Here is a 20912-nt window from a genome sequence, read left to right as displayed (position 1 = left end):
TGGCAGATATTTCCGAAACTTGTGTTCAGATGATACCCCAATGGTGAGGCGAGCCGCAGCCTCCAAACTGGGTGAATTTGCCAAAGTCTTGGAACTGGAATATGTCAAAAGTGAGATCATTCCCATGTTTTCAAACCTGGCATCTGACGAGCAGGTATGTATGGCCTCGCTTTAGCTTTGGGGTGATCAAGGGAGCTAGCTGAACCCGAGGGGTGGGCTGTCTACTCCTTGTGCTCTTTGTGAGCAAGATCTTCCATGTTACACACAGGACTCTGTGCGCTTGTTGGCTGTGGAGGCCTGTGTTAATATTGCTCAGCTCCTGCTTCAAGAGGACTTGGAATCCTTGGTAATGCCGACATTACGACAAGCAGCCGAGGACAAATCTTGGCGAGTCCGTTACATGGTGGCTGAGAAGTTCACGGAGGTTTGTACAAATTCTTGTGTATTTTGAAGATTGCATTTGCTTCATTTTTTTATTATTATTATTATTATTTATTAGATTTGTATGCTGCCCCTCTCCGGAGACTCGGGGCGGCTTACAACATCAAAACAATCCAAATCCAATAGTTAAAAAAGACAATTTAAAAACCCTTAATATAAAAAACAATCATACATCTCATACAAACCATACGTGAAGCAGGGAGGGCCCAAGGGAATCAATTTCCCCATACGTGACGACAGAGGCGGGTTTTAAGAAGTTTGCGAAAGGCAAGGAGGGTGGGGGCAGTCCTAATCTCCGGGAGGGAGTTGGTTCCAGAGGGTCGGGGCCGCCACAGAGAAGGCTCTTCCCCTGGTTCCCGCCAGACGACATTGTTTCATCGACGGGACCCGGAGAAGGCCAACTCTGTGGGACCTAACAGGTCGCTGGGATTCGTGCAGCAGGAGGCGGTCTTGGAGATATTTGAAAGCTAAATGACCGTTAAATGTTAAAAATGTGCCGGTGCTTTTGTTCTTCTGCCCACCACTGTCAGTTCTGTGGTCCGAGAGCTTTGGGAGTAGAATTATTTCTGGCAGGGAGGAATGTTGTGCTATTTGGATTGTTTGCATGGTCAGTTTTGAAACTGGGTTTTTTTGGGGGTTTTCCCCTCCTATAGCTCCAGAAAGCTGTTGGGCCCGAAATCACAAAAACTGACTTGGTCCCGGCCTTCCAGAATCTCATGAAAGACTGTGAAGCTGAAGTGCGAGCGGCAGCTTCCAGCAAAGTCAAAGGTTATTTTCAGTCATTATCAATACTGTCTTGATGTTTACAGAGGATTCCCCTGTACAGGTAGCCCTCGAGTTACAGCCATCCACTTAGCAACTGTCCAAAGTCACAGCAGCACTGGGGGGAAAAAAAAGGCTCGAAACCATTGCAGCATCCCCATAGTTATGTGGTTGAATTTGGGTGCTTGGCAACCAGCTTGTATTTACAGGAGTTGCAATGCCCCATGGTCCGTGGTAGCCCCTTTTGCAGCCTTCCTTAGCTGGCTTCTTTTACAAACAAAGTCAATGGGAGAGGCTGGATTCACTTAGCAACCTAATGATTAACTTATCCAGTGGTGATTCACTTAATCATGGCAAAAAAAAGGTCATACAAGTGGGTGTGACTCAATTAACAACTGCTTTGTTTGTTTGTTTGTTTGTTTGTTTGTTTATTTGTTTGTTTATTTGTTTATTTATTGGATTTGTATGCCGCCCCTCTCCGTAGACTCCGGGCGGCTAACAACAATGATAAAAAATAATATGTAACAATCCAATTAATAAAACAACTAAAAACCCTTATTATAAACCAGACATACACACAAACATACCATGCATAACTTGTAATGGCCTAGGGGGAAGGAATATCTTAACTCCCGCATGCCTGGCGGCATAAGTGAGTCTTGAGTAGTTTGCGAAAGACAGGGAGGGTGGGGGCAGTTCTAATCTCCGGGGGGAGTTGGTTCCAGAGGGCCGGGGCTGCCACAGACAAGGCTCTTCCCCTGGGGCCTGCCAGACGACATTGTTTAGTCGACGGGACCCGGAGAAGGCCAACTCTGTGGGACCTTATGGGTCGCTGGGATTCGTGCGGTAGCAGGCAGTTCCGGAGGTAATATGGTCCAATGCCATGTTCGGCTTTAAAGGTCATGACCAACACCTTAGCAGTGGAAATTCTAGTCCCAGTTTGGCTTGTAACTCTAGGACTACCTGTATAAAGGCTTTCTGAAAGGGATGGACTCCTGGGCAAGAAAAGAAGGATTAAATTTATTAAATAAACCTAATTGTGTAATATTTAAGCAGCTGCTTGATGTACAGACATACGGAAATTGTCTGGATCCTGCTATAGGAAAACTAAAGTTTTCAGAACAGAGTTCAGGAATAATTTTATGTATAATTTCGTAGATGAGTAGAGTATCCATTATGTTGGTCTGGAGAAATTTAAGTACTTAGTTGATAATTAGAAGAAAAAAATATTACCTGGGTGAAATTCTTATTTCTTCATCTTGCTTTCCCAAGAATTCTGTGAGAATCTGTCTCCCGATTGCCGTGAAAATATCATCATGACTCAGATTTTGCCCTGTATCAAGGTATGTACCAGGAAACCACCTACTCTAGTAACTTTTGAGCAGTTCTTATAAGCATCAACTCATAGTTTTAGTTGGCCAATCAGAGACATGCTTGCAGGAAGACTGAAAAAGGCATGGAGGAGTTGTCCTTAAAAAGAGGACAAGTACAAGTCAAGCCATTGGTTGCTTCTGCCTCTAAGGCGTTGATGTTCACGAGGTGACCAAATTGTAGAAGGAATCTGACTGACCTCCTCTATGGGTGTGTGTTGTAGATGTGTTCCTATGAGTGTCTGATTGTAGAAGTTCAACATTGCCTTATTGAACCATATTTCACTATTCCATTGAAATGAATACATTGGCTTATGGAACTGTTGTTTCAGTATTCCAGTTGTTTATTACAATCAACAAATAAAATGGCAGCCGTAGTGTGTATAAAGGCAGTGAGACTGGAGGCATTGCGTCAATAGTTTGTGGTGTCTTAAATATGTCCTTTTATCTTTTAGGAACTAGTATCAGATGCCAATCAGCACGTGAAATCAGCTTTGGCATCTGTGATCATGGGATTGTCTCCTATTCTGGGCAAGGACAACACAATTGAGCATCTTTTGCCCCTCTTTCTGGCTCAGCTCAAAGATGAGGTGAGTATTCCCTCCTCCCCTTTTTGAGATCACTTAAGAATCTTTGGAGTTAACTCTTGGAGGTGGACATTAGTGTCATCTGCTCAAATGACTTCACTGCACTGACAGTGAGTAAGACTAATTAAAGAAAATCTATTGCTTGGTGCAGTGTTTCTCAACTTTAGCAACTTAAAGTTGTGCGGACTTCAACCCTTAGAATTCTGTGCATTGAAATTCACAGATTTGAAAAGTTGCCATGATTGAAAAACATTGGAGTAGTAGACATGTGTATTCACCTCTTAAATAATTTGTAGAAGACATTTCCTAGTTCTAGGTTGAATAGTTTTCTGAATAGCAACAACTGCACTTGTTGTATAGGATCACACACACACCCAAACCTTGCAACTTGTTACACTAGTATTGCCATCTTTTTTCATCTTACCCGAGTTGTTAGAAACCTCCCCTTAAATTAGCACAACAGGAAGCATTTCTTCTGACGTAAGCCTCACAAAATCACGAAGCAGACTCCTTGTCCTGACAAATCCCCTTTTTATTAAGCTAAAAATATCATTCACATCCAGAAAATTCCTGGTTTTCAAAGGTAAATTTGCAACCAGGCTTGGAGAGCCACCCAGCCAATAGCTCCCAAACACAGTGCTGTACAAAAAAATACTTGGCAAGAAGTCTCTGAGAGTCACAAACAGTTCTCCCCACTAATTAAAGAACTAATTGTCTCCTTCAAACACCACTCTCCTTTCTCTCCTATTTATTTCCTATGGGAGGGGCCATTCAATGTCCACCTGTGCCTTTACTCTCAAATTGGCCTTTGTTCCTTAATTGTTCCCTTCTCCTGACAGCTCTCCATTTGCACACACTGGGAACAGGCTCCACTTGTTCGTCTGCCTCGCTGATGTCTGATTCAGGAGGCAGCTGATCACTGTCATGTGGCCTTGGCCTCCTCTCTGCCTCGGATGTAGAGCACTCATCCGAGCCTTTCCAAGACTCCAGGACTAGCCCATGCTCCTCCCTAATAATCCTCGCTGTCCGAGTCTGCCACCAGCTCCTCTGACGGACCACAACAGCATTTTAGAAATAACAGTTGAGGCCGTAGCTCCTCCCCATTCACGGCCGCTCTTTTTTCTACAGTGCCCTGAGGTCCGGCTCAACATAATCTCCAACCTGGACTGTGTGAATGAAGTGATTGGCATCCGGCAGTTGTCTCAGTCTCTTCTGCCAGCAATTGTGGAGTTGGCAGAGGATGCCAAGTGGCGGGTGCGGTTAGCTATTATCGAGTACATGCCCCTGTTAGCCGGACAGCTGGTGAGTGTGGGTTTTGTTTTGTTTTGTTTTTACCTTTTGAAAAGAACTGTAAACACTTGAGCTTTTTTAACTCAGCAACCTGGACATTATTAAATCAGTTAGAAGGTGAATAGCCGCAGGTGCTTGTAGGGTTCCTGCTTTTCTGTGATTAATTTTACCAGGGCTGTTTTGTCAAAATCTCCCACGTTTGATTACTGTCTGCTGGGTTGCCCTGCAGTGTCTGCTAATTGGGCAGAGTCTGTTTCTCCAGATTTCTGCTTTTGTTCTGTTGATTTGTTTGGGGTTTTTTGTTTTTATTACTGTTGTGAGCCGCCCCGAGTCTTCGGAGAGGGGAAGCATACAAATCTAATAAATTGAATTGAATTGAATTAAACGATGAGAATTATATAACCTGATTTGTAATCCTTGCTGATTTATTTGCTGTCATTTTAATGTTCCCTGTCTTCAGGGCGTGGAATTCTTTGATGAGAAGCTCAACTCCCTTTGCATGGCTTGGCTAGTGGACCACGGTAAGACTCAGATGCTGATAACCGATATTAGTTGGTTTCTCCTTTACCAGTCATCTCCTGTAACGTCTGGTGACAATTATGCACATTGCTTCTAAGTTGCCTGGTACATGTCAAGGAAGGTACAGTACCATATCTGAAGGCAGCTGCATTAATGGCATCGGACCAGAATATCTCCGGGACCGCCTTCTGCCGCACAAATCCCAGCGACCGGTTAGGTCCCACAGAGTTGGCCTTCTCCGGGTCCCGTCAACTAAGCAATGTCGTTTGGCGGGACCCAGAAGAAGAGCCTTCTCTGTGGCGGCCCCGACCCTCTGGAACCAGCTCCCCCCAGATATCAGAGTTGCCCCCACCCTCCTTGCCTTTTGCAAGCTCCTTAAAACCCACCTCTGTCGTCAGGCATGGGGGAATTGAAATTTCCCTTCCCCCTAGGCTTATAGAATTTATACATGGTAAGCTAGTATGTGTGAGTGGTTCTTTAAATTGGGTTTTTTAAGATTGTTTTAATATTAGATTTGTTTACATCGTCTTTTTATATTGTTCTTAGCCGCCCCGAGTCTTCGGAGAGGGGCGGCATACAAATCTAATAAATACAAATACAAATTTTTACACGTAGTTTTTCACTTATGACCGGTCGCTTAGCAGACATGCAAAATGTGCTTACAACCTGGTTCTAAAGTTCTGATGGCCACCCTGCTCCCCATCCACCCCCAAGTTATATGACCATATTTGGGGCACTTAACATCTGGCCTGTGTTTATGGATGCTTGCAGCATCCTATAGTCAAATGACCATGATTTGCAATGTTTCTACTGGGGGAAAAAAACCCCTGGCATTGACTTCCAATATTTGGCAAAAAAATAAATAAAAATAAAACCCTTTGCCAAGCAATGAGTTTGCTTACTAACTGCTGTTGCTGAAAAAAAAAGAATGGCCTAGAATTGGTCGTGTGATGTACCACTGGCAGCCTCCATTATTGTTGTACATCAAGTATTGAAATCGCCATCATCTCATTTTGGGAGTGGCTATTAGCTCCATGCATTAATAGCTTCAGGGCATCCTTAGTTTTAGCTATGATACCGGCTGCAGTTTCATCTGGCCTGGAAGCTTTTCCTCGGTTTTCCATTCTCTGGATCGAGAATATAATGCAGTCAGGCATATATGGCAAACTGTGGAGTTATTGCTTTGGATATTTGAAGAATTAGCACCTTTTAAATATTCCATACTGAATGTGAGATCGATCATCTGAGAAAATGCTATCAGTGGCTCCCAGTAAGTTTATAATATTTTAATTAAATTGGATTATGTATTGGATTGTCTTTTCACTTGTTGTGAGCCGCCCCGAGTTTCCGGAGAGGGGCGGCATACAAATCCAAATAATAAATAAATAATAAAATAAATAAAGTGCAGGGCAATGAATAACTTTTTTGTACAAAGTTCTTTTTTTATGGAATCTTCTTTTGTCACTAATTTTTCATGATTCTTGACAAATGTATATTTTATTTTATGTACGCTGAAAGCATATGCACCAAGACAAATTCCTTGTGTGTCCAATCACACTTGGCCAATAAAAATTCTATTCTATTCTATTCTATGTGCTAACTTCATCTATCTGAATGCCCCAGATCTTTAGTTTGTAGATCTGTTTCATCACTTATTTTTATTGTAAAAACCTGAAACATAGAAACATAGAAGTCTGACGGCAGAAAAAGACCTCATGGTCCATCTAGTCTGCCCTTATACTATTTCCTGTATTTTATCTTAGGATGGATATATGTTTATCCCAGGCATGTTTAAATTCAGTTACTGTGGATTTATCTACCACGTCTGCTGGAAGTTTGTTCCAAGGATCTACTACTCTTTCAGTAAAATAATATTTTCTCATGTTGCTTTTGATCTTTCCCCCAACTAACTTCAGATTGTGTCCCCTTGTTCTTGTGTTCACTTTCCTATTAAAAACACTTCCCTCCTGGACCTTATTTAACCCTTTAATATATTTAAATGTTTCGATCATGTCCCCCCTTTTCCTTCTGTCCTCCAGACTATACAGATTGAGTTCATGAAGTCTTTCCTGATACGTTTTATGCTTAAGACCTTCCACCATTCTTGTAGCCCGTCTTTGGACCCGTTCAATTTTGTCAATATGAAAAGCCTGCTACCATGCCTAAGGCAGGACTAGAACTCACAATCTCCAGGTTTTCAGTCTGGTGCCTTAAATCAGGGGTCTCCAAACCTTGGCAACTTTAAGACTTGTGGACTTCGACTCCCAGAGCTCCTCAGCAAAGCAAAGCTGGCTGAGGAGTTCTGGGAATTGAAGTCCACAAGTCTTAAAGTTGCCAAGGTTGGAGAGCCCTGCCTTAAATCACCAGACCAAATTTCCATGCAATTCATCCCAATTGCCTGTAGAAGAAAGAGGCTGTAACTCAAGGGGAGAATAATGTTTTGGCTTTTGGCCCACATTTTTAGAATTCAGAGTGTTTTTTCCCCCCAACTAGTAATCTAGAGCACTGAAAGCATATTTCAGAATTAATGGGACCCATTGTGTCAGCAATTTTCCCCAGCTGAGAAAATGAATCACTGAAGGCTTTTAGCACTAAAGTAAAGGAGGTTGAGTCACATTTTGGTATTTAATGGGATAATCTTTTCTAGCAATTAAGTTCAGGTTTAATGCAAGTACATTGGGGGGGGGGGGGGGATTACACCACTAGCTTTTTTCGTCTGATTTCCCGTTTCAAACTTTGATTATTCAGCATGCGGCATTCATATAATTTTCAGTTATTTTTATTGTATTTTGTATCATTTCGAGCATGCTAACGATAACAGTGAATTTGCGCTTTTTTGGGGTTTCATTCTCACCTAATAAAATATGCTACCAGCATTGAGTTCAAGCTTTGACTAATAATTATATAACATAGTTAAAAGCCCATTTTCCAACTTAGGAATTTACTGTCCGTTTCAGGTGATTTCTGGGATAGGTAGAGAGCAGCTACAGCATTAAATGAGGATATAAATTGCCGGCGGAAGCCAACTGTAGCAAAGCTCTCACAATTGTATTTCAGGTTCATCTACCATCAGTTCCAGTTGGGTAGGAAGGGAGGTAAAAGAATACAGTCAGCTCAATTAGAAATGCTGCCTGCGGCATAAAATAAAACGGGTTTTCCATGCTGTGTTCTGAGAAAACGCAGAGAAAGGACTCCACCAAAGAACAGTAATTTGGCCAGTGTCAAATGCACAATAGAAAGGCGGTCAGTCACACTCTCTCTAATAAAGGAGAATATTTATAGCTCAGGGTTGAAATGATGGAGTCCTTGGTACTCGCCGAGCTTGCTTGTTTCCGTGCAGAGGTTTCATTGCCCTGATTAGGGAATAGGGATAATAGGGACGGAGAATAGAATTAGAATAGAATTGGGAATGAAAAATAGAACGGTCTTCTAGTCCAGTGATTTTCAACCTTTTTTGAGCCGCGGCACATTTTTTACATTTACAAAATCCTGGGGCACACCAGCAACCAAAATGACACCCTAAGACACTCTCCTCCCTTTTTCCATCCCTGTCTCCCCCCCACCCTTGTGTGTGTGAGTATGTGTGTACACACACTCTTGAACGATTTCCAAAAACAGGTGAGGGCTGGGGGGTTTTTCTCTTATTCTTTGGGTGCTTTTTATCATATGCTTTAAATCAAGAGTCACTTCTCTCTCTCTTTTGTTTCTCTCTCTTTCCTCTCATTCTCTGTCTCAATCATTTTCTCATTTCTTTTTTCCTCCCCTTTTTGCTCATTTATCTCTCTCTCTCTCTCTCTCCCTTCCTCTCCTTTTCTCTCTCCCTCTCTTGCTTTCTTTCTTTCTCTCGCTTTCTCTCTCTCTTGCTTTCTTTCTCTCTCTTTCTTTCTTTCTCTCTCTCTCTCACTCTCTCTCAGCAAAAAGTTGTGAGACCGGAACCTGAGCTTCCTTCTTCACGGCACACCTGACCATGTCTCACGGCACACTGGTTGAAAAACACTGTTCTAGTCCAGCCCCTTGCTCAAACAAGAGAATCTATATCAGTGGTGGTGAATCTTTTTTTCCTAGGGTGCGGAAAGAGCATGGGTGTGCTTCGTCTCTCCAGCCTTGAAAGACGGCGTTTAAGGGGTGGACTTGATTGAAGTGTATAAAATCATGCATGGGATAGAAAAGGTGGATAGAGAAAAATCTTTTCTCTATCACATAATACTAGGATGAGGGGGCCCTCCCTAAAGCTCATAGGTAAGAAAGTGAGGACAAATCAAGGGAAATATTTCATCACCCAGAGGGTCCTTGGTTGATGGAATTCCCTTCCAGAAGAGGTTGTGACAGCTGTCAGCCTGGATAGCTTCAAGGCAGGATTAGACAGATTCATGGATGCCAAGTGTATCGGTGTTTATTGAAACAGATGTCCATGTGCCGCCTCTATGTTGGTTGAGGCAGGCAGGATTCCCTTGGGTCCCATTTGTTGGGGGTCAAGGGAAAGGGAGGGTTTTGCCTTCTGCCGCACGAATCCCAGCGACCGGTTAGGTCCCACAGAGTTGGCATTCTCCGGGTCCCGTCGACTAAACAATGTCGTCTGGCGGGACCCAGGGGAAGAGCCTTCTCTGTGGTGGCTCTGACCCTCTGGAACCAGCTCCCCCCAGAGATCAGGATTGCTCCCACCCTCCTTGCCTTGATCAAAGTGTGACAGCTGTCAGCCTTGATAGCTTCAAGGCAGGATTAGACAGATTCATGGATGCCAAGTGTATCGGTGGTTATTGAAACGGATGTTCATGTGCCGCCTCTATGTGGGTTGAGGCAGGCAGGATTCCCTTGGGTACCATTTGTTGGGGGTCAAGGGAAAGGAGGGTCTTGCCTTCTCTTTCTGCTCAAGATCCCCATGGACAATTGGTGGGCCACTGTGTGACACCGAATGCTGGACTCGATGGGCTTTGGCCTGATTCAGCCTGGCTCTTCTTAGGGTCTTAGTCTTTTTAAAGCTGCCATGTCTGAAGACCCCCCCTGGCCTAGACAATACTCTGATAAAGGACACGAGAGTCCAAAGCAGAAATGGGGTTAGAGAAAAGAGTTTAATTCTGTGGAAAGTAATGACAGAGGTTAAGGAGAGTGTTTTTAGATCTGCGAGATTCTACAACGAACTTTACAATAAAAGTAGTATTAGTACCCGAAGTTTTGACTTCCTGTGGAAACCAGCCTTTTTTTAATTTTTATTTTCCATAGAACTACTATTACCTAAGCCAGATAAATGCCCTCCCAGAGCCTCTGTGCAAGCCAAAAATCAGCTGGCCAGCACACACAGGCATACTGGAGCTGAGCTGGGGCAACAGCTCGCGTGCCATCAGATATGGCTCCGCGTGCCACCTGTGGCACCCGTGCCATAGGTTCGCCATCACTGATCTATGTATCCCTCTGGTCTTGTTGTGGTCTTTGGCTTGTCACAGGGAAGTTCCCAAATCACTTCATGCCACCTATTCTCCTGCGAGGACTGAAGATTGGAAAGAAATAGTCAAACTGGACTGCATTGGCTGCCGATTAGTTTCTGGAGACAATTCAAAGTGTTGGTTATTGTTCTGGATCCTGGTAGAAGTTTAGTAATTACAAATAACTCTAATTAAATGCATCATTTCATGAATAAAGCAACTCCGTTTATTTCTCCGCTCTCCTGTACTTCGACACATTCCAGACATCAATCGGTCCGTTATCTCTCTCTTAGCTGCATTTCTATGTTGGTTGAGACAGGCAGGATTCTCTTGGGTACCATTTGTTAGAAAGGGAGGGTTTTGCCTTTTCCTCCTGCTCAAGATCCCCAAGGACAATTGGTGGGCCACTGTGTGATACAGAATGCTGGACTCGATGGTCTTTGGCCTGATTCAGCATAGCTCTTCTTATGTTCTTATGTGTGCACGAGTGCCCACAAGCATATTTCAATGCCTGGGGAGGGCGAAAACAGCTTCCTCGGCCCCCTGGATGCTCTTTGGAGACTAGAAATAGCCTGTTACCCAACTTCTTGTGGGCCCAGTAGGCTTGTGTTTCGCCCTCCCCGGGCTCCAAAATTTCCCTGGAGCCAGGGGAGGATAAAAACGCCCTCCTCCATCCCCCTGGAGGCTCTCTGGAAGCCAAAAATGCCCCCCCCCCCCCGAGCTTCTGTGCGAGCCAAAAATCAGCTTGCCAGCACACACATGCAAGTTGGAGCTGAGTTAGGGCAACAGCTCTCGTGCCAGCAGATATGACTCCGCATGCCACCTGTGGCACCCGTGCCATAGGTTCAGCATCACTGGTCTAGCCAAGTGATGGCAAACCTATGGCACGCATGCCAGAGGTGTCCCCCCCCCCCTCTGACTACCATTGATGATGTTATCTACTTAGGGTAATGAAATATCTGCAAGAAAAAAATGCAAGTTGCTGGGGGTGGGGGGTGTATTTCTGCAGCCCCAAAGAGTATCTGCATTTTAGAAACAGGATTTTAAAAAAATATATGAAATCATAGAGTTGGAAGGGACCTCGAGGGTAATGGGGTCCAGCCCCCTGCTCAATGCAGGATTCATTAAACCATCCAGAACGATGACTGTCCAGTCTTTGAAGACCTCCAGTGAAGGCCAGCCCACCACCTCCTGTGGCAAATTGTTCCACTGGTTTATCACCCTTACTTCTTCAATATTATTTTTTTTTCATAATCTTTGACACTCCCCAACATCCCTGAATATCTCTTTGAGCTGCAGAGCTCACCTATTGAAACAGAAAATCATGTGATTACTGCAGGTATATCTCAAATCAGGTGTTAGGGCAAAAACACCAGAACATGGGCCCCTTAGCCTTCTGTTTATTGCTCTTCTAGAATCTGTGCTGTAGCTTTAGAATAGAATAGAATTATTTATTGGCCAAGTGTGATTGGACATACAAGGAATTTGTCTTTGGTGCATATGCTCTTAGTGTACATCAAAGAAAAAGATACATTTGTCAAGAATCATGTGGTACAACACTTAACGATTGTCATAGGGGTCAAATAAGCCAGTGTTTTTCAACCAGTGTGCCGCGAGACATGGTCAGGTGTGCTGCGAAGCTCAGCAAGAGAGAGAAAGAGAGAGAGAGAAAGAAAGCAAGAGAGAGAGAAAGAAAGAGAAAGCAAGCAAGCAGAGAGAGAGAAAGCAAGCAAGCGAGAGAGAGAAAGAAAGCAAGAGAGAGAGAGAAAGAGAGGCAGGGAAGGAGGGAGAGATAGAAAGAGAGCAAAAAAGAGAGAAAGAGGGATGGAGAGAGAGGATGGAAGGAAGAGAGAGAAAGAGGGAGAGGAATAGAGCGAAAGGGAGGAAGAGAGAGAGAGATAGATTTTTTTTTGTCCAAACTTTTTTTAGCCCCCCCCACTCCCCCCCGGCTCAAGGTGCCCCATTATTTTGTATATGTAAAAAATGTGCCGCAGCTCAAAAAAGGTTGAAAATCACTGAAACAAGCAATGAAGAAACAATATTAATATAAATCGTAAGGATACAAGCAACAAGTCATACAATCCTAAGCATGTCTCAATCTGTCTTGTGTCTTCATATTTCCTGCCTGCAGTTTATGCCATCCGGGAAGCAGCCACCAGCAACCTTAAGAAGCTCGTGGAGAAGTTTGGCAAGGACTGGGCCCATGCCACGATCATCCCTAAAGTGCTGGCCATGTCCAATGACCCCAACTACCTGCACCGCATGACCACGCTCTTCTGCATTAATGTGAGTTGTGGGAGGGAGAAGAAAAAAGTGGGACGGACCGATTGAGGCAGGGGTGAAAATCTGACAGGTTCTGGAGAACCATAGCAGAAATTTTGAGTGGAGAACCAGCCAATACCTCACCTCTGCCTGGACCCAGAGTGGGGTGGGAATGGAGATTTTATTTTACTTATTTATAGAAACATAGAAGTCTGGCGGCAGAAAAAGACCTCATGGTCCATCTAGTCTGCCCTTATACTATTTTCTGTATTTTTATCTTACAATGGATATATGTTTATCCCAGGCATGTTTAAATTCAGTTACTGTGGATTTATCAACCACGTCTGCTGGAAGTTTGTTCCAAGGATCTACTACTCTTTCAGTAAAATAATATTTTCTCATGTTGCTTTTGATCTTTCCCCCAACTAACTTCAGATTGTGTCCCCTTGTTCTTGTGTTCACTTTCCTATTAAAAACACTTCCCTCCTGGACCTTATTTAGAAGATTGAGGGCAGAAAAAGACCTCATGGTCCATCTAGACTGCCCTTGTACTATTTCCTGTATTATATCTTAGGATGGATCTATGGGGAATTCTGGGAGTTGAAGTCCAGGTATCTTCAAGTGGCCAAGGTTGGGAAACACTGGTCTACAGATTGCCATAGTGTTAGAAACATAATTTCTTATCCATTAGTTCATGCAAAAAACTGATTTTCTCAGCACTCTGAAAACAAAGGATCTCAGAAGCAGGGAAAGAAACACATTTTCTGGCAGGTAGCCCAGAGCTTTGTTAGAGAGTGCTGTCTCACATTAGGTTGCTGAGAATACACATTTTGCATTTTCACAAGTTACTTAGCTCGGATACTTGGCAGCCTGGAGGTTTTCTTATCTATACCAGTGTTTTTCAACCAGTGTGCCGCGAGACATGGTCAGGTGTGCCGCGAAGCTCAGAGAGAAAGAAAGCAAGAGAGAGAGAAAGAAAGCAAGAAAGAGAGAGAGAGAGAGAGAAAGAAAGCAAGAGAGAGAGAACAAGAGAGAGAGAAAGAAAGAAAGAGAGAGAGAGAAAGGGGGAGGGAAGGAGAGAGAGACATAGAGGGAGGGAGGGAGAGAAAGAGAGGAAGGGAGAGAAAGAAAGCAAGAGAGAGAGAAAGAAAGAAAGCAAGAAAGAGAGAGAGAGAAAGAAAGCAAGAGAGAGAGAACAAGAGAGAAAGAAAGAGAGAGAAAGAGGGAGGGAAGGAGAGAGAGACATAGAGGGAGGGAGGGAGAAAGAAAGGAAGGGAGAGAAAGAGGGAGGGAGAAAAAAAATAGAGTGAAGGGGAGGAAGAGAGAAAAATTTTTTGTCCAAACTTTTTATAGCCGCCGCCTCCCGCCCCCCCCCCCCCCCGCCCCCGCTCAATGTGCGCCAGGGTTTCGTAAATGTAAAAAATGTGCCGCGGCTCAAAAAAGGTTGAAAATCACTGATCTATACACATAGAGCATTAGGTCACAATGGAGATTCTCTCAGCAGCAATGAATATCAAAAGTTGCAATACGTACACCCTATACATTTATTTATATTTATTTATTTCTTAGATTTCTCTGCCGCCCTTTTAAGGGTGCATTGGGGGTTTTAGAAATGTATTTTAACTTTAGATTACTACATGTTTTTGAATTTCATTTTTGTTCTGAGCTGCTCTTAGCAAGAGCAGCAAACAAAATGAAATACAAAAACATGAAGAAATCTAAAAGTTAAAATACATTTCTAAAACCCCCAATTTCTTAAGACCAGTCATCCACATTCATTCAATCATACATAGACATTCTTTCATCGGCCGGGACTAGATATTAAACTTCGTGGCCCCAAGCCTGCCAGCAGAGATGGGTTTTTAAGGCCTTGCAGAGAGGTGGGGGCAGTACAAATCTCTGGAGGAAGTTGATTCCAAAGGGCTGGGGCCACCACAGAGAAGGTCCCGCCAGACGGCAATGCCTGGCTGATGGGACCTGACCAGCCGCTGTGATACATGACGCAGAAGACAGTCCCATAAGTAGCCATGCTCTAAATCTTTTGACTATGATAAGTTAAAAATTGTCCCTGCCCTGCCTGGTGAGATTTGGGGTTTTAATGATCGGAGAGAAGAATTGGCCGTTAGGGAACTGAGTCACAAGAGCTGCAGAATGAGATTGGCGTCAGCGTAGGTCCAAAACAGCCAATAATAACTTAAATAATAAGAGCTCCTCAGATTAGATTAGATTAGATTTATTGGATTTATATGCCGCCCCTCTCTGCAGACTCGGGGCGGCTCACAACAATGGCAAAAACAGGACATAGTGACAAATCTAATATTTACCAATCTAATTACAGTTTTAGGTTAAAAAATTCATAAAGGCAACCCCAATATATATAAAAAAACAAGCACACAATTCATCAAACACCAAAACAACATGGGCAAGGGGGAGATGTTTCAATTCACCCATGCCTGACGGCAGAGGTGAGTTTTAAGGAGCTTACGAAAGGCGAGGAGGGTGGGGGCAATCCTAATCTCAGGGGGGAGCTGGTTCCAGAGGGTCAGAGCCACCACAGAGAAGGCTCTTCCCCTGGGTCCCGCCAGACGACATTGTTTAGTCGACGGGACCCGGAGAAGGCCAACTCTGTGGGACCTAACCGGTCGCTAGGATTCGTGTGGCAGAAGGCGGTCCCAGAGGTATTCTGGTCTGGTGCCATGAAGGGCTTTATAGGTGATGACCAACACTTTGAATTGTGACCGGAAACTGATCGGCAACCAATGCAGACTGCGGAGTGTTGGTGTGACATGGGCATATTTGGGAAAGCCCATGATTGCTCTCGCAGCTGCATTCTGCAGGATCTGAAGTTTCCGAACACTCTTCAAAGGTAGCTCCATGTAGAGAGGGTTACAGTAGTCGAGCCTCGAGGTGATGAGGGCATGAGTGACTGTGAGCAGTGACTCCCGGTCCAAACGTCAGATCCACGTTGCACTGGGCCCTTGATCTACTTCCCCGTCTCTTCCTTTTCCAGGTGCTGTCAGAGGTCTGTGGGCAGGATATCACCACCAAGCACATGCTTCCCACAGTGTTGCGGATGGCCGGCGATGCCGTAGCAAATGTTCGCTTCAATGTAGCCAAGTCACTACAGAAAATTGGACCAATCTTGGATAACAGGTATGGGGAATAGTGAACTGTTGTCGGATGCCGTCCAGGTTTGGGGCTTATCCTGATTGTTGGGGTGGGAGGAAACGAAGAGAAGAGATGGAAGCCGTGGTGGCTCAGTGGTTAGAAGGCAGCCTGGCAGGCTAAACCTTGCCCGCAGCCAGGAGTTCGATCCTGACCAGCTCAAGGTTGACTCAGCCTTCCATCCTTCCGAGGTCAAATCAAATGAGGACCCAGATTGTTTGGGCCACGTGCTGATTCTGTAAACTGTTTAAGAGAGGGTTATAAAGCACGGTCAAGCGATATATAAGTGCTGTTGCTATAATGGAAATACTGAGACTTTGGGGAACCTTAGATACAGGCCTTGTCTTCTGCCTACTTCTTCCCCCTCATTCCTTGGTTATATATTTTTTTTCCCCTCCAGCACCCTTCAGAACGAAGTGAAGCCAGTGTTAGAGAAACTCACCCAGGACCCTGATGTGGATGTCAAATACTTCGCCCAGGAGGCGCTAACTGGTGAGTGTGCTGTCCCTAGTGGACTCAAGCCTATTTATTTCCTCCCTTCCTTCCCTTCCTTCCTTCTTTCCTTCCTTCCTTTCCCTTCCCTTCCTTCCTTCTTTCCTTCCCTTCCTTCTTTCCTTCCTTCCCTCCTTCTTTCCTTCCCTTCTTTCCTTCCCTTCCTTCCTTTCCTTCCTTCCTTCTTTCCTCCCTTTCCCTTCCTCCCTCCCTTCCTTCCCTCCCTTCCTTCTTTCCTTCCCTCCCTTCTTTCCTTCCTTCCCTTCCTTTCCCTTCCTTCCCTTCCTTTCCCTTCCCTTCCTTCCTTCCTCTCTCCCGCCCTTTCTCCCTTCCTTCCTTTCCCTTCCTTCCTTCCTTTCCTCCCTCCCTTCTTCCTTCCCTTTCTCTCACTGGACCTCAACCCTTACCATGGAAGGCCCTGTAGAAGATGGACACCAACATAAACCTCCTCTTTGCCTCTGTTTGAATTTCTGTTTCCAAGGTGACTTCAAAGCTCACTTGGCATTTAGCCTGATCTTTGATCTTTGCTTTTCCTGCTGTTAGCTGTTTCCAGCGGACGGTTTCCAGGAAAAGCGTCTTGATCAGATCGTTTGTAACCATGTTAGAGAGGGGAAACTATGGGGCGCTTGTGATCTTGGGCCTAAGTATGCTAATTTTATCTGTAAAGATTACTTCCCAGAATTGCCTCAAAGTCAACATCTAGCTTCTCTTTGCAGCCAACCAAACATAACCACATAAGCAGAAGCTCAGGCCTGGGCAAGAGTTTCATAGAAGATGTGGACTGTCTCAAAAGCTCCATCCCTTGATATTTCAGGGTTGGTTTCCTCAGATGCTTGGAGCAGCATACTTCCCCAGGACGTGTGTGTGTGTGTGTGTGTGTGCTGTGTACACAGTTACTCAGGATCCAGGGATTGAGGATACGTTAACATGTTTTGAGATGATGTGGTAGTTGTAGCAGAAGGTCTCACTTGCGCCCTGCGAGGACCAGCCAGTGAGCACTTAAAACAGCTGAAGTCTGTACAGTGGGAGACTCTGGGCTTGGAACTACATGGCATTGGACCAGATTACCTCCGGAACCGCCTGCTACCGCACGAATCCCAGCGGCCGATAAGGTCCCACAGAGCTGGCCTTCTCCGGGTCCCGTCGACTAAACAATGTCGTTTGGCGGGCCCCAGGGGAAGAGCCTTCTCTGTGGCAGCCCCGGCCCTCTGGAACCAACTCCCCCCGGAGATTAGAACTGCCCCCACCCTCCCTGTCTTTCGTAAACTACTCAAGACTCATTTATACCGCCAGGCATGGGGGAGTTAAGATATTCCTTTCCCCTAGGCCATTACAAGTTATGCATGGTATGTTTGTGTGTATGTTTGGTTTTATAATAGGGGTTTTTGTTGTTTTTTATTATTGGATTGTACATGTTGTGTTTATTATTGTTGTTAGCCGCCCCGAGTCTATGGAGAGGGGCGGCATACAAATCCAATAAATAATAATAATTATTATTAATTATTATTATTAACTGGCCTTTTCAAATTAATGCTAGCATTTGGGAGTAACAGTAGAGTGGTGCAGTGGCCTAGAGGTGGAGCCCTCGCCTCACAATCAGGAGGCTGTGAGTTCGATCCTAGGTAGGAAACTAAACAAGGAGAGAAGTAACTTAGAACTAAGGAGAAATTTCCTGACAGTCAGAACGGTTGATCAGTGGAACAGCTTGCCTCCAGAGGTTGTGAATGCCCCAACACTGGAGGTTTTTAAGCAGATTTATTTTATTATTTATTTATTTATTATTTGGATTTGTATGCCGCCCCTCTCCGAAGATGTTGGATAACCATCTGTGAAGCAGTGTAGGGTTTGCTACCTAAGCAGGGGGTTGGACTAGAACACCTCCAAGGTCCCTTCCAACTCTGTCATTATTATTATTATTATTATTAGAGGCATATATTTCTCTCTCTGGATCCACATTGAGAATATATCTGCTGAACAACTCTCCTCATTGGCGACAGGAAGGGCATCCGGTCATTAAAATACTGTGCTAGCTCCATTCAGTTGCCCAGATTCCACCCCGCAAGGGATTATGGGGTTGTTAGATGATGATGATGATGATGTGACTAACAGTGTACAATGGGCACCACACAACTGAATGTACAGTGGTACCTCGTCTTATGAATCCCTCTTTTAACAAACCTTTCGAGATACCAACCCAGTGTTTAGGATTTTTTTGCCTCTTCTTCCAAACTATTTTCATCTTACGAACCCAAGCCGTCGCCACTGGGATGCCCCGCCTCCAGACTCCCGTTGCCAGCCGAAGCGCTGGGATGCCCCTGAGACTCCTTTCACTGGGAATCCCTGCCTCCGGACTTCCATTGCCAGCCGAAGTGCCCGTTCTTGCACTGCTGGGATTTTCCTGAGGCTCCCCTTGCTGGGATTCCCTTCATTTTTGCCGGCACTGCTTTGAATCCCAGCGAGGGGAGCCTCAGGGGAATCCCAGCAGCGCAAGAACGGGCACTTCGGATGGCAACGGAAGTCCAGAGGGGGGGGATTCCCAGCGAGGGGAGCCTCAGGGAAATCCCAGCAGCGCACAAACGGGCACTTTGGCTGGCAACGGAAGTCCAGAGGGGGGGATTCCCAGCGAGGGGAACCTCAGGGAAATCCCAGCAGCGCACGAACGGGCACTTTGGCTGGCAACGGAAGTCCAGAGGGGGGGGATTCCCAGCGAGGGGAGCCTCAGGGAAATCCCAGCAGCGCACGAACGGGCACTTTGGCTGGCAACGGAAGTCCGGAGGGGGGGGATTCCCAGCGAGGGGAGCCTCAGGGAAATCCCAGCAGCGCACGAACGGGCACTTTGGCTGGCAACGGAAGTCCGGAGGCAGGGATTCCCAGCAGGGCAAGGCAAAAGGTGTAAGTTTTGGGCTTGCACGCATTATTCGCTTTTACATTGATTCCTATGGGAAACATTACTTCATGTTACAAACTTTTCTACTTACGAACCTCGTCACGGAACGAATTAAGTTCGTAAGACCATTCTATAGCCATTAATGCAATTGTTTATTAGCTTTCATAAACTATGAATATTAAATACACTCTCTTCCTCTCTCTCTCTCTCTCCCCTACAGTGTTGACATTAGCTTGAATCCGTGGACCTGGCTGTGTTGTCTCTCCAACTTGGATGCTGTTGGGCCAACTATTTTTTCTCCCTTTTCCCCTGCATGTGTATGACCAGCCCACCCATCTCCTATTGGATGTACATGATGGAATTAGGCCATGGCTATTGTCCTCTCGGGAGCCCCACCTCCTCCTCCTCCTCCCTCTTAGCTCTGTGTTTTTAGAACCTTCTTGGGCAGCTGTGATATTTTCTCCCCTTCTCATTGTAGCGTGGTTCAACTTGCGGGTTTTGTTCCCACCATCCCGAGGCCACAGGCGACGTCCTTTCCCTCTCCCTCCCTCAGTTCTGTGAAACTTACAAGAGAGACAGAGTAGGGAAGGGAGGCAGAATCTATTCATTGAGGCTACCCTTTACTTCTTGGCCATAGTTTGCATGGGAATGCCACCACCCATGCAGGGTGTAACTGTGTATGACGCCCCCTCCTCCCTCACCCCCAGTTGAGCTTTCTCCCGATCCACGCTCGGCCTGGTCGGTCCTTCCCCTTTTCATCCCGATGATTAAAGCCGCCACCTTTTCCTTCCTACTTGGCGTTGAAGTATCAGTCAATGGGAACGTTTTTTCCTTCACTCAAAACCCAGCAGCGCCTTTGCCCTCGGTGTTTGTTCCAGAGAAGGTGGAAGGGTGGTTAAATCTCTTGGTTTAAAATCTCTCGGTTCATCGGGCTTCGTAATACGGTGTTTTCCCACTTCCTCTGCATGATTCTACCCTGTGCCCATTCTGTTCACGATAGGTTTCCTTTCCCCTGGCCTTTGCTGGAAGGAGGTAGCTATTTGGCATGTGGGGGGTTGTGTGTGTGTGTGTGTGAGAGTGAGTGAGAGACAGACAGATAAAGAAAAAGAAAGTTGTGGAGCAATTGACAGAGGCTGAAGAATAGAAAACCCAAGTCGTTTTGGCTCGTAGTGGGATGCTACCTCCAGGCTAAATTTAGTCCGATCTTCCCACTGAACTTCCAAATGGGAACCATCCCCAAATTCTGGCGGTGCAAAATGAAAAAAATATGAAAGAGTCCAGGAGAAGAGGGGGACATTGGGTGGCTTTCTCCAGCAGTGCTTGGATGGGTTCTCGATTGATGGGAGTGCTGATTTCTGTACTGTAAACTTCCTTCCTCCCTCCCTTCCAGCTTTGCCTTGGTGATGTCCCAAGCTTTCCTTCTTCGACCCCTTTGAGTTCCTTGCTGGTTGTCTCTCTAACACAGGCACTGGACATGTGAAAGAAGTGTGTATTCTAACCACTCATCCCCCCCTAACATACAAAGACATACACGCTCGCTCGCTCGCTCTATTAGCGGAACATCATTTTTAAAATGTCAGATTTGGGGTTTTTTTCTCTGTGTGTGTGTGTGTTTGTGTATGTACACTTGTTTTTTTTTTTTCTCCAATTAATAAAATGCTCAATCGTTACTTAACAAGGCTGGTAAAGACTGAAGCTGGGTCAGTGAGTCTTTTTG

The 20912-nt window shown here is 45.2% G+C and overlaps 1 protein-coding gene across 1 annotated transcript in view; it reads left to right on the top strand.

Moving 5' to 3' along the window:
- PPP2R1A (protein phosphatase 2 scaffold subunit Aalpha) overlaps positions 1-20890 on the top strand; it is a 33571-nt gene extending 12681 nt beyond the window's left edge. Inside the window, exons 5-15 of the mRNA XM_070764110.1 lie at positions 7-154; positions 269-424; positions 1095-1209; positions 2476-2546; positions 3029-3163; positions 4289-4462; positions 4911-4971; positions 12521-12675; positions 15662-15804; positions 16217-16308; positions 19416-20890. Coding sequence (XP_070620211.1) covers positions 7-154; positions 269-424; positions 1095-1209; positions 2476-2546; positions 3029-3163; positions 4289-4462; positions 4911-4971; positions 12521-12675; positions 15662-15804; positions 16217-16308; positions 19416-19432 — 1267 coding nt within the window. The 3' untranslated portion in view covers positions 19433-20890. The remainder of the gene's footprint in view (positions 1-6; positions 155-268; positions 425-1094; positions 1210-2475; positions 2547-3028; positions 3164-4288; positions 4463-4910; positions 4972-12520; positions 12676-15661; positions 15805-16216; positions 16309-19415) is intronic.
- The last annotated feature ends 22 nt before the right edge of the window (positions 20891-20912 follow it).

The sequence above is a fragment of the Erythrolamprus reginae genome, chromosome 11, assembly GCF_031021105.1.
Source record: "Erythrolamprus reginae isolate rEryReg1 chromosome 11, rEryReg1.hap1, whole genome shotgun sequence".
Taxonomy (NCBI): Eukaryota; Metazoa; Chordata; class Lepidosauria; order Squamata; family Dipsadidae; genus Erythrolamprus; species Erythrolamprus reginae.
The sequence above is the reverse complement of the archived record's forward strand: the minus strand, read 5'-3'. Positions and strand labels throughout refer to the sequence as shown.